Genomic DNA, 13379 nt, shown 5'->3' with positions numbered 1-13379 from the left:
AGTTAGCCCGAATAAGTTGGTAAAAACCATGTATATTTTAAGAAAATATGTTATTTACATCAAATCAATCTAGTCTCTAACTTTTCTGCTGCAATCTCAATCTACGTGCATGTGTACGCCATTAGAGAATTCATGGTGCCTATAACCGAATTAAATTTTGTCTTTTATTAGTGGCAACTGATCCAAGAAATTACGTATTACGAATACAAAAATAAAAAATAAAAATAAATAGGTAAAATAATGGCAGCAAAAATGTCGCGTGTGGCGGTAATAAAATGGGGGGTAGAGTTAATATGCTAGGCGGTGTAATAAATTAACCCAAAACTTTCCTCTACAGCCGACTCCAGTCCCCTTCTTGGAAACACTATTTAATTGTCTTTGATATATACATATAATATAAATATATTAGATGCTGACATATGGACCAGTCTTTGAATTAATTATGTATAGTTTCAGACAAAAATATGTGTAAAAACCAAATATTTAGATTGACGGCCGATCTCAATAGTTTTATGATCACCTGTGGCTTATGGGAATAGGCTGAGGCGTGGGGCTCAAAGAGACTACAGACATTAGAGGAGCACATGGGGAGGGAAGGTGTAGGGTTCATGTGATAACATGTACATGTGCTTTTAACCTTTCATATCCGCTTCCCGGCCCCTTCGTTCCCACGACTTTCTTCACATTTTCAGCATTATAAAATTTTAAGATTTGTCTTCATTTTCAATGCGAACAATGAGTCATGAACGACCATTGTAATTATTTTAACCAAATTTTAATACATGCAGCGAAACTATAACATAAACAAATGTATTCGGAAACCATGGTAGGACCAGCTTCGTTGTCTTTGACACTTCTTCAGCAAATAATTTAAGTCCACCCCCCTACATTTCCTAGTATCTCAATCCTCAATCTCTCTTTCTTTAATGAAGAATTCCAACACAAGTATTTGCTCCTCAGCACCCGAAACCAACGCTGCATTATCCGCAAAACCAAGGATGGCAGCAGCGCCAAACCAACCCTCCTACTCCACCACCACCGTATCCGGAGGCGTGAGAAGAACCCATGTGAGGAAGATGATGTCAAGGGACGAAGAAGAATCCGCAGAAAAAGACGAGTTTGAGAAGAAGATTGTGGCGTTGAAGACAATAGTGCCGGGCGGTGAAAAGCTAGCGGTCGAGAATCTATTTGAAGAGACTACTGATTATATACTGTCATTGCAGTATAGAGTGGAAGCTTTGAGGTTTCTTGTTGCCTTTGTCGAAAGCTCTGAAAGTAATAAACGGAAGCTTGGTGGTTGATACACTGCACACACATGCTTTTTCTTCAAGTTATAACATTATTTGTTTTTCAAAAATAATATAGCATAATGTAGATCTTGAGTTATGACTAAAAAAAGAAAAAAAAAATCGTCTGTTTTCTGCCATTTCGATTGAGAGAAAGGCTAGCTATGGGATCGATCGATAAAAAAACAAGTGCACATTTTCAATAATGTTTTTGGATATCGTAACATATATGCATGCTTCTGGCCGGCTGCTAGCTATTGCACTTCGCGAGTGCTCATGAAAAAATTGAGAGATTAAGTTAAAAATGATGGAATTTACATCAAAACAAAAGAAAAGTTAACCGATGCAAAAATTCGCTTTATAACATTTTTTCTTCTTGGTCGAAGTTCATCAATGCTTTCGATTATGTACTTGTTCGCATAAACATTGAGATCAAATTAAATACAGAAAATCATATTTTTAGTATGTTTGTGTCCTTGTATTTTTGGTAGTTAGAGTCGTCAAATTTCAGTTTTAGCAAGATATTATCGGTTTTTGAAAAATACTATACGTACAAATTGAGTTGCAAAATTTTTCGTACACTTTATTTAAATTTTTCTCAAAAGTACATTTAAGATAATTTTGTAATTTCAAATTCATTAATAAGTAACTCAATTTGTACATGTACCATACATATTTTTTTTTTTACAATCCTAGTTCTTTTTTATACATGTGGAGTGACACATAAGCAGATAACAGTTGAAAAAAATACTAAAATTGTCAAAAATTGAAAAAAATGTGAATTAAAACTTAAATTTGATAATATAGACGACTAAAATCGAAAAAAAATTACAAAATCAAAAATATAAATTTTCAATTAAATACACAGCAAGATATTCGATCCTTTTCAATTTTCTGGAACACAAATATTTAATATTTTGCAGACTTAATCCCCTAACACCCTGTTCTCACATACTAACAGTTGTTGCTCTTTTCACTATTTAATGTTTTTCCACACACTTTTTGTGTGACATAAATTTTAGTTGAGTAAATGTATCTAGCGAGAATTCGCAGATCATTGGGCTTCAATTGGTTAAATCCGTTGAAGTTTAAATGATGAACAATTGGATAATTGGATTTTGTTATTTAATTTTGCAGGCCTAAACCAACGGGCTTAATTTAGTAGCCCGGAATGAGGAGGCCCATAACGTTTAGCACGTGCTGCGAACATTTCTGAAAGCACCGTGGTGGCTTTGAATCAGCAAAACCTAATGGGCATTTCTGCAGAGTAAGGCTGGCCAAAATAGCGTAAACTTTCCTTCTATTTCTTCTTTGGAAATCCGATTTGAGTGAAAGTATTGCCGTTGGTTTTGCTACCCTCTGTTTCGCTGCTGGGAATTTTTTTTCCGAGGTACACTTTTAGCATAACTCAATTCTGGATGCTGTTTTTGTTTATTTATTTTTTAGTTTTAGGGTACAATCGTGGAGCTTTGTGATTTCGTTGAATTTTTGGTTTCTTTTACTAAAATTTGAAATTATTTTCTTCTTTTTCGACTCAATTTTTTATATTCTTTTTGACTTGTTTAGGGATAAGAAATGGCAGATGAGACGATGATCAATGGGGAAATATACGATGATCCGGAATTGGAAATTACTGGGGATGATGCGTCGGAAACTTCAGGACTCGATCAGAAGGTCGATGGCCTTAAGCAACAAAACGATGAAATTGCACGGAAAAACAGGGAATATAAGCAGAGCATTGAAGAGTTGAAGGTCTCTGTCAAAGTGTTAAGAGATGGCAATGTGGAGCTAAAAAATAAGGTTGATGAAGCAGAGTCAGAAAATAAGGCTTTAGGAGCAGTTGCAGCTAGAGCTGCAGAGCTGGAAGCTGAGGTTGCAAGGCTGCAACATGATTTGGTTTCTACCATGAGCGATTTGCAGGATTCCACTCTCGAGTTATCGGATTTGAAGAGGGGTTTGATGGGGATGAAAGATAGGGAAAAGGAAAAGGATGTTAAGTTGGAGGCCTTGCAGAAAGAGAGGAACTTGCTGGTGTCCAAAGTTGAGAATTTGGAGGGAGTAGAAACCAGTATTAGGGATGAGTTGGAGAGAAAAGGAAAGTATATCTTGGATTTGAGGAAGAAAGTCGACGACTTGGAGTCGGCTGTGGGAAGAATGAAAACTTTGGAGACGTTGAAGAATGATCTGGAGAAGACAGTTGAGAAAATGAAGGTGGAAATAGGTGATCTAGAGAGTAGAGTGGATGAAAAAGAAGAGGTGATTAACGAGTTCATAATGAAGGAAAGAGCAGTTCTGGATGATGTTTATGGCGTTACCGGGAATGCTGCAGTTGGGGTCGGAAGGAAGGGAGTAATTGGTAATTTGAAGCAAAAGGATTGGGTGGTGATGGCAGGCTCAACCTTTGCTGCTGTAGCTGTGATGGGGGTCGCCTGTTACATGCAACATGCTGCCAGGAAACAATGATTCACACATATAATTAACATTTCAAACTGGTAGAGGTCAGAAGGCTTTATTTTCTAGCCAAATGGAGAAAATTCAATTTTGCTAGTCGTGCCTTATGGTTTGTTAACTTCGATTTCTTTAATAAGAAGTTTGGTTTTCTCGGTGACAGTTTTATATTTTTGAGAGCTATTTCTTGCGTGGATTGAATATATTGTGGAATAAGCTTCACTACAGCCGAACAAGTTTAACAGCATACATTACTAAGATTAATTTATGTTAATGTAGTTTTGAGGCTCCTTTTCTTGAAGGTACTTTTTAGAACCGGATTCCACAACTTGAGTTTTGGAATTTTCCACTCTAATTTGGTATTTTTAAACGATACATGTGCTATTCACATTCGTACATGAGTCATGATATGAAACATAACAATGGAACATGGAGCCAAAACTATTGCCTTGTCAATTATAAAAGCTTCACGTTTTCATGTTAACAACATGGCAAAATTAATCCATATATCGTGTGGTTAAAATCCTTCAGAGATCCAAGACTTGGAGAACGAATTTTGTTCTGGCCGTGCCTTCGTATGTATTACCATACAGTAGCCATATTTTGACATGGATATCCCTATTTCTTCTTGCCTAGAAATTAGACTTATGTTAAATTCATGCCATGGAACAAATTTTTAATCTTTGATTATGATTAGTTCTCAGTACTAATCAATGGTGATGAGATTTTTCCACATTATTGTGCTTCACTCCTGGTAATAACGGTCAGTGATACGGATTCCTCTGTGCTTCAATATGCAAGCATTCTTTGGTTGGTACTCTGTAAAAATAGAGTATCTATAAAGACTCAGTCTTGCTAGCTAATTCATTCTGAATCATTACCGTTTCAGCTTGTATGCCCGTTACATTTTCCCGTAATTTCCTTCCCCCTTCTGTGCGGTTCAAGCAAACATCCCTTTGCTTATTAGCTCCTCATTTCTCAAACCAGTCATCCACGCAAGCCTTCAGCTCTCCCCCATGGCTTTGTATGGGGGTACACTTTTTTGCAACATGGGTTTACTTTCAAGTTTTTTCCCCCAACAGTTATAGAAATTTTTATGTATTTGTTCTTGTCATTGATGTGTTTTAATGATATCTTGTTGGTTTATTGGGAAACTGAATTTCGCATTTGCTTAGATGAAAGACAATTTTTTTTCCCGACATCCCTCTTTGTTTTTTCTTGTTCCTTCCATGTCAAATCAAGTTTTTGCTATTTTTAGTTCAAGTTCCGGTGATTAGAAAGTTTGATTTAGTGACATTTTAGCCTTTTGAGAAAATTGATTTTTTTCATGTCTATGTACTGACATTTTTTTAATCATTTTTTTCTTGGGAATAAATATTTGTACTGAAAAACTACGACTTAAACATGCTTTTAACATATCCTTTTGGTCAAACTATGGATGTTTTGTAAATTTGTTTAATCGTGAATCTTTTATTGCATACATTTGATTAAACATTTCATTCCCCGCTTTAAAATTTATTCAGCATAACGTGCTCTTTTTGTTTATATAAAAAAGATGTACAAGACAACAATCTTGAAGAATGAAGATAATCATTGGTGATACATCCATTAAAGATTAGAACTTTTGGTGTATTTGTATTTTTTTGGCAGTTCTCTGCGGTAGATTTGCTTTTTGCAATGTTGGATCAATTGAGGCTGTTTTTCGTGTATCCTTTCAGGGTAGTCAAAGGCAAAATCCCATTTTAGGCATCTCGTCAAAATTTTGAGGATTAATTATTCTATCCAAGTATTCCGGGATGACAAACTTTTACCACTCCTTTAGTTAGCATTATGACACAAATAATTTTTGAATTTATCATTGTTAAAATATCGAAATACTTGGAAATCTCGAATACCAGTCTTCTCTTAACATTATTCAACTTAGTCTTCTTTGTTTTATGCATCACTAACATCTCTCTCTTCATGTGTATTTATTGCAGTAGGCCTAAAGAATCTTTGTTTTGGTGTGCCCGTTAGACTGTAACTTCATGCACAGAATATCAAGAATCTAACTTTTGTTTCGATTGTTTGTAAATCTCATTTTCGGGGTCTTGAAATGGCTGGGGGGTTCTTTGCTTCACTGATTCGCAGTCACTCAACGGTGACGTATAAGTTAGCAGGCTCATTATGAAGGATGTAGCTTGTACGTTGATAAATATATCATCATTCCCGTAGGGAATGAAGCCATTGGTACGCGTAGCATAATGAAAGCACTGTAGCACATTGCAATTCCTATAGCCGTTGGATTGATTAAAAAAGTGCATTTTTCAATTATTTTCCTCGTTTCATTTTGATTTTTGGTTTTCGTTTGTGAGTGATATTAATGGCTCTTGTTTCTTTATTTCCTTCCAAGTATGCCGTTTCTTGAAGAATTGCAGGAGAAAAATTGTAGGGATCTTTTCTGATAATGAGCGGCAAATGGACCGGAAAAGTATAATATTCATCAATATACCTTTTTTTTCGAAAACTACATTTCCACAACACAATGCAACATTCAATGAAAGAATAAAGAATTCCTGTGAAGAGTAGATCAAATTACAGATGAAAAAAAACAAAGAATAAAACTTTAGAATCTTGAGCTCTTGCATTCGGCGGGGATTCCCTGAGGAAACCTCTTGATATCAGAGCAGTAATTGTAAATCATATACTTTTGTTGAACCCATCTCAATCTGTTTCTTCCATTGGCATCTAATGCCTGAGTTTGCCAAGCCTGGTTATTATTCAAAGAATCTCCAGGCTTTGAAGAAACAATGTTGAAATTCCTGTAAGTTGCCACAAAAGGAGCTTTAGTCCAATCCGTCTTGACTCGGCCACCTTGTGTTGCCCAGTCGTCTGCATTCCATAAGCTGCTGTATACTCTCATGGCTTGGTTTTTGGGGTATGGAGTCCCGATTGCTTCGTTATTGTTGAATACTCTCAGAGGAATATTGTCCACCAAGAATCTGAAATAAGAAAAATTGTTAAACCCCATAAGAAATTCAAAAGCTTTGTTACCCAAATAAAAACTTCAACTAGTTTCATTGTACATACATTATGCGTTGGGAATTCCAGACGATAGAGTACGTGTGGAATGCCACCGTTGGATCGAACCAGAGGCGGAACTGCTGTTCTTTGTCTCCTTTCCCTTGTGCATAAACATTTGTGTGAATCGTGTATGGCTCTCCAGAAGAATTTCTCAAGAACTCGAAATCAATTTCGTCGTGTCCCGCACCCTGAGATGATAACTGTACAGTAGAAACATACATGAGTTAGATTGAACAAAATCTGGCAGTGAGTAAATAGGGAATGGAATGACTAGTTCACGACTTACAAAGAATGTGGTGACGGTTCCAGCAGAATTTCCAGGAACAAGCTTGAGTTGTATATCAAACCGTCCCAGCAAATACTCATTCCTGGACTGGAAGCCGGAGCCCGAATCCTGGTCCAGGGATAAAGTCAAGACACGCCCACCTTCAAGAATATTGCCACGGCCTTGGCCCCATGAGATCTCAGCATCCCGGTAGAAATCAGCCGAAGCCGTGAAGAAAGAAGCAATGAAGATGGAAAGTATAAGAAGCATGGTTAAATTTGAGATTGCCATTTTGTGAATGAGAGAGAGAAGAGAAAAATGTCGGAAATTTATGAGATGAATGAAGTTCGCATGGTGAAATCTCATTTATATAGATAGTGGGGTGTGGCGCGGGGTTGGTGCTGGGGTCGAGGCCAGCTGTGTATGAATGTATCCGTGTTCGAAGAGCGGTGATACTGTGAGCTGGATTGGAACGCGTCAAATATCTGCCATTTATTGCCAAATAATAATGCCCATAAATTCCCAACTCCACGAAGCTTCACGGTTGAGCTCATTCTTGGTGGGCTGCAAATAAATCAACAAAGCCTTCTGTTGATAAAATTGCAAGGCTTTCTCAGACTTCCCACGTTATTTTGCAAATTGCAAATTGCGTCAACTAAATAAATCATATTTGACAAGCTTGGTGTGATAGCCTCTACCGAGTAAGTGTGGCACGGAATATCGAACTCGTGGCTATCTGAACTCGCACTCATGCACAACTAATAGTTGGTTGCTTTGAGTTCGGTCTCTTCAATTCTACTTTTTCTTTATTCTGATCGCCAAATTGTACCTATTTTCTTACCCTAGCACCGTTTTATTCCACACTTTTTTCTGCATTTAATGGGCTGGTCAAAGCCAGAAGTTATTTTTTTAAAGAAAATCATAAATATTATTAAGATCCAAGTCTTTAATCAAAATATCAAAAATAAAATTTAGAATAGTATTTCAGATCGAGGGACGAGTATAGGAAACAAGATACCCTAGCAAGATTGCGGGCAACCTTTGTTTGCTTGTCTATATGTGAAACATACACCGAACGATGGTGTTTGATGAAGTACTTCACGAATCTATGAGATAATTGCACTAAACTCTGAGTCATCTTCTCTCTCCGATGTTAGTGCCTCAATAACTATTTTAGAATCAAATTCAAAGATTACATCTTGAACATCATGCCTTTAACCCATGTGGTCAGCCAATTCAGGTGGACAATTGCCACTCTAAAAATTCTATAAAAAGAATTATGTCGATCATCACCTACACCTAAAACAAATGCTCAAGTCATTATTCGCCCGATAAAACAAGAGTGCTTGAAATGTAAAATGAGAACCCCAAAATATGAGCAATTTGAGCTATTTATAAGCTTTTTCAAGAGTCATGTGAGTTTGGGCCTATATGGGCGGAGCTCAAACTTTATTCGCTCCAAATTTATTCTTTGAGTGAGCCATAATAATTATAATCGGACTATCTTGGACCCGTCACCTATCTTGGATCAGGCTCTAGACCCGTTGAATAGGTTTAGACATGTCCCGCAACCCGTTTAATCTGTGGTCATGTTTAAAACGGCCATTGCCTTCCATAGCGCTGTGTAATCAGATTTCAATATAGTTTTGTACGTAATTACTCAAATCTTTATTTTAAATGAAGTAATAATTAAGATATGATTAAAGAATTATTAATTAAACATTACTAAGAAATTCATTAATTGAGGATCGAATTTAAAACGGATCACCCATTCTACTTCAGATTACATTATCCAAAGAAATCCAGCCAGACAAATGAGATTATAATATGTGTCAGATAAGATTGAGTTCGGATCTTCTGAACTAATCCGGATGCAGCATATACATGAAAGCAGATCAGATACTAAACAGTCAGACGCCTCTAGATTGTGCATGAAATTCTTGACTTGATCCTTGATATCCGAGCATATTGTATTTCACATTCATCGTATCAGTTTGTATACTCGTATGTTCTTGTATAGAGCGATTGTTTTCACCTTGGACACCCCCATTTCACGGAGAAATTCTTAGGTTGGACGGTTTAGACAGCCGGGACAGTTGTGTTTTATGGTGATCCAGAGAAGATTTTATTTGGTTTTTCGTATTTTCGTGCATGATTATGATTTCAATTTGGTTGTGTTAAGACTGATATTATTGTTCTATTTTCGTTTGAGTGTAAGATGATTAAGTTATTTGATTTTCGATGTTTAATTGTTGTTATCAAGTTTAATTATGCATGCTTATTAGTCTGTATGTTCAATAGTGGCACAGGTGAGGACGCTACATTGTATCTTTTAAATTTTTGTCAGTTTTCATCTTTTTTCATCGGGACTGAAGAAGTGACATTGTATACATTAGGGTCACATTTGTGTCATATTAACTCAACGTCAAAAAATTAAATAAAATTTCAAATATACAAAATATAATGAATTAAGACTTAAATTTGACAATATAAATTATCAATGACAAAAAAGAAAACTATATAAGACCAAAAATGAAATTTCTCCTAAGTTTCAGTAGGCGAACATAATTACCAATTTTTTTTCATATTTTCAAATGTTGGTAATCAAAATAACAGAAGAAACTAAATTGAAAAAAAAAACACTCACATATTTTAAACACCAAAATTTATTCAGTATTCCAATTTATTTACATCAATTGGCTTCACTACGAAGGTGGTCTTTTACGTAACCAAATTTCCATTTTGTTCAGTTATTTTACTTCTTTTGCAATTTATTCCTTTCCCGTGGGGCAATAATTATTGCTGACAAATTACATAAGAAGCAAAGATAGCGAAATACAAATGGAATTTGATCACCAAAAAAACAAAATCGATGCTAAATTAATTTAATTGATTTATTACCTAAATTTACGTATACATGCTAGGCAAGCCGAGGATTATGTTTCCTTTCATGATACCAGAAAACTTCATGTACCATATGCATGTCGATAGGTCACTTCCAAATTTAACCATTATCCAAAACTAAAGAGGATGTTTCCTTGCAAGTCCATTTTGCAAAAGGAATGTAGAATATTGCAATAATTATTGTGGATTTTTCCTTATCCTACTTCTACAACCGTTATAAATCAACTGTCATTTTTTAACCTCTGCAAATTCATACCAGAAAAACAGCCTAATTAAGACTGAAGTTTTATTTGAGTAATGGGGTCTCTAATGAATGGCAAGAAAACTCTTCGTGTCCTTATGTTTCCATGGCTTGCTCATGGCCACATCTCGCCATACCTCGAGTTAGCCAAAAGGCTCGCTGCTAGAAACTTCATCGTCTACCTATGTTCTTCACCTGCTAATCTGAGTTCCATAAAGAACAAGATTGGCCAAAAACTTGCTTCCAAGATTCAACTAGTTGAATTACATTTACCGGTTTTGCCCGGTCTTCCTGTAAGTCACCACACCACAAATGGCCTCCCACCCCATCTTATGCCAACCCTCAAAAAAGCTTTGGAGATGTCTGCTCCAAAGTTTTCGTGTATTCTCAGAGCCATCAGGCCTGATTTGCTGATATACGATTTTCTTCAGCCATGGGCTCCGTTAGCTGCTGCAGCAATTAAAATACCTGCTGTTGAATTTATCACCAGCAGTGCTATTATGACTGCCTTCATGTTTCATTTTTTCAAGACACCGGATGTTGATTTTCCATTCCCTGCTATATTTTATCGTGACTACGAGGTAGTTCATCGCGCCAAATTGTTGGAGTCATCGGAAGATGAGAAAGTGAAAGAGATAGCCTTTCAAGGGATTGAGAGGTCTAATGGGATTGTTCTGGTGAAGGGTTTTGAAGAATTTGAAGGAAGATACATTGACTATCTTTCTAAGTTGTTAGGCAAGAAAGTTGTTCCCGTTGGCTCTTTGGTTCCAGACCCTAGTCTTGAGGCAGATGAATCATCAGAAGTCTTAGATTGGCTGGACCTAAAAGGTGAGAAATCCACTATTTTTGTTTCTTTTGGCAGTGAATATTTCTTGAAAAAGGATGATATGAATGAACTTGCTCACGGTTTGGAGTTGAGCAAAGTGAACTTCATATGGGTTGTGAGGTTCCCAAAAGGTCAGAAAATTGATCTTGAAGAATCCCTACCAAAAGGGTTTTTGGAGAGGGTTAGAGGTAGGGGTTTAGTAGTTGAGGGATGGGCTCCGCAGACTAAAATCTTGGGACATATGAATATTGGTGGATTTGTTAGCCATTGTGGATGCAGTTCCATAATAGAAGGTATGCATTTTGGTGTTCCAATCATAGCCATGCCGATGCACCTCGATCAACCGATCAATGCAAGGCTGATCGAAGAACTGGGCATTGGATCTGAAGTTATGAGAGATAAGTCTGGGAGGCTAGACCGGGCAACAGTGGCAGAGGTGATACAGAAAGTTGTGGTGGATAGGGCCGGAGAACCTATTCGGAAAAAGGCGGGAGACTTGAGCCAGAAGATGAGAAAGAAAGGGGATGCGGAAGTCGATGATGTTGTTCATGAATTTGTGAAACTTTGTTCCAAGGGCAAACGTATGTTTCATTGATCAAATCACCATGCAATAGTAATTTGGTTTGCTTTTGTTTATCAATGTCCGGTTTTAGTTTTTAGACACAAGACCGGACAGGTTTAGGTTTATGTTTATGTTTATGTTTTTGTTTAGCATACATTGTATGCATGCACCTTTTGGATCCCCGGCTAGTGTGGCTTGTTCGGTCCACTCCGGATACATGCAACTCAATGCAAAGCTTTGAAAAATATTGCGTGATTAATTTGGTCAGAAAGATACTTATTAAGTGCATTTGATGTTCATGAGTATTAACAATATTTACGCATGTAATGTGAATGCATATTTTAAATAGCTTTATTTTTTTGGTTTATTTTTTTAATTTTTTAGTTATATGATTATGTGCTTTGATACGAGTATTTTTTTTCGAAAAATATTGATAAACCATTTAAGATTCTCTTGGATTATTTACCGTATAAATATCTATATTGAATAATATAGTCATTATTGTTAGCTTTTGGGTTAAAGTTAACGAATCGGAGCTGAGACGGATATTTTATTTGGGTCATCCATGAAAAATTACTATTTTTTATCTTAAAAGTATTATTTTTTATTGTGAATATCGATAGGGTTGATCCGTGTCACAGATAAAGATTCGTGAGACCGTCTCACAAGAGACCTACTCATATTACAAATAACATAAAACACATTCCCAAGTTATGATTTCATCCTCATATTGGAGACTATTCACTTTAAAAAATTATATTTTTAATACAAAAGAGTTGGAGATCAAGATATAGTTTATAAAGTCATGTTTTATGATGGAAGAATTGTTGTAGTAGAAACATCCAAGAAGAAGATGAAAATCAACGACAAGAATTCGTAAATGGTGATTTTGATGGCTCAGCATCTTTTTAATCCTTCAAGTTCAAAAGTTGTCTTCATTTCCGAATCGCAAAATTTCCATGGGGAAAAAAAACACTTGACGTTGCACCAAAATTCCTCAAATTTTAGTCTCACTTCATGGGATGATCTCTAGTGCTAAGTCGTTTAGGGAAATAATGAAAGTAGCAAGTAGAGAAATGGTGGAAGTCAGTGATTGATTCTAGGACTATTTTTGTCATATTTTGAAAGTTTAGGGATCAAAATTAAACTGTACTCGTGTTATATAATATTCATTCAAATATTAAAAGTATTTAAACTTTAAAATAGAAGCAGTGAAACATCGTTCTCCATATACATATGTATAGGTCTCTTGTGATACGTTCTCATGGGTAACTTAAATAAAATATTTTTCTGACAAAATTGACCCGTTAAACCGTCTCATAAAGATTTTTTGTGTATACATATCACAACATGATCAATTACCAGATCAAACTTAAAACTAGGGGTGTCAATTCGGGTGGGTCGGGTCGGGTCGGGTCGGGTTGAGAAATAGTACTATTCAAAAAATGCTCAACCCGAACAAAACTCGAGCCAACCCGAACCTGAACCCGAATCAGCCCGATCAATCCGTATAACCTGATTTTGAATTTTTTATAAATTTTTTTAAAAAAAATTAAATAAAATTCAAAAATAATAATAATAATATTTTATTTAAACACATAATAATAAAATCTCTCTCATATATATAATTTAAATTTGGAAGTGTAATTGTAGAAAAATAAAGTATATTTACTAAATCAAACAAACAATTATTTAAAAAATAAAAAAATGTTCAAAATAAATATTAAATTATAAAAATTTATGATATTAATATACAATAAATATTTTTCCAGAAATGTAGGCAA

At 35.7% G+C, this 13379-nt stretch overlaps 3 protein-coding genes across 3 annotated transcripts; 2 read left to right on the top strand and 1 right to left on the bottom strand.

Annotated features, from left to right (window-relative positions):
- The first annotated feature begins 2445 nt into the window (after nucleotides 1–2445).
- On the top strand, nucleotides 2446–3889 carry LOC142527613 (peroxisomal and mitochondrial division factor 2-like). Its single transcript, XM_075632455.1, has 2 exons — nucleotides 2446–2676; nucleotides 2853–3889. The coding sequence occupies exon 2, from the start codon at nucleotides 2862–2864 to the stop codon at nucleotides 3747–3749; it is 888 nt and encodes a 295-aa protein (XP_075488570.1). The 5' UTR covers nucleotides 2446–2676; nucleotides 2853–2861; the 3' UTR covers nucleotides 3750–3889.
- A 2303-nt stretch (nucleotides 3890–6192) lies between these two features.
- LOC142527582 (xyloglucan endotransglucosylase/hydrolase protein 24-like) lies at nucleotides 6193–7411 on the bottom strand. Its single transcript, XM_075632427.1, has 3 exons — nucleotides 7084–7411; nucleotides 6804–6997; nucleotides 6193–6715 (listed from the first exon to the last, which is right to left on the bottom strand). Exons 1-3 carry the CDS (start codon nucleotides 7351–7353, stop codon nucleotides 6340–6342), a joined length of 840 nt encoding a protein of 279 aa, XP_075488542.1. The 5' UTR covers nucleotides 7354–7411; the 3' UTR covers nucleotides 6193–6339.
- Nucleotides 7412–10305: 2894 nt separating this feature from the next.
- LOC142526276 (beta-D-glucosyl crocetin beta-1,6-glucosyltransferase-like) lies at nucleotides 10306–11807 on the top strand. The gene has a single exon (XM_075630552.1). The coding sequence runs from the start codon at nucleotides 10306–10308 to the stop codon at nucleotides 11626–11628; it is 1323 nt and encodes a 440-aa protein (XP_075486667.1). The 3' UTR covers nucleotides 11629–11807.
- The last annotated feature ends 1572 nt before the right edge of the window (nucleotides 11808–13379 follow it).

The sequence above is a fragment of the Primulina tabacum genome, chromosome 15 (genome assembly GCF_025594145.1).
Source record: "Primulina tabacum isolate GXHZ01 chromosome 15, ASM2559414v2, whole genome shotgun sequence".
Lineage (NCBI taxonomy): Eukaryota > Viridiplantae > Streptophyta > Magnoliopsida > Lamiales > Gesneriaceae > Primulina > Primulina tabacum.
The sequence above is the reverse complement of the archived record's forward strand: the minus strand, read 5'-3'. Positions and strand labels throughout refer to the sequence as shown.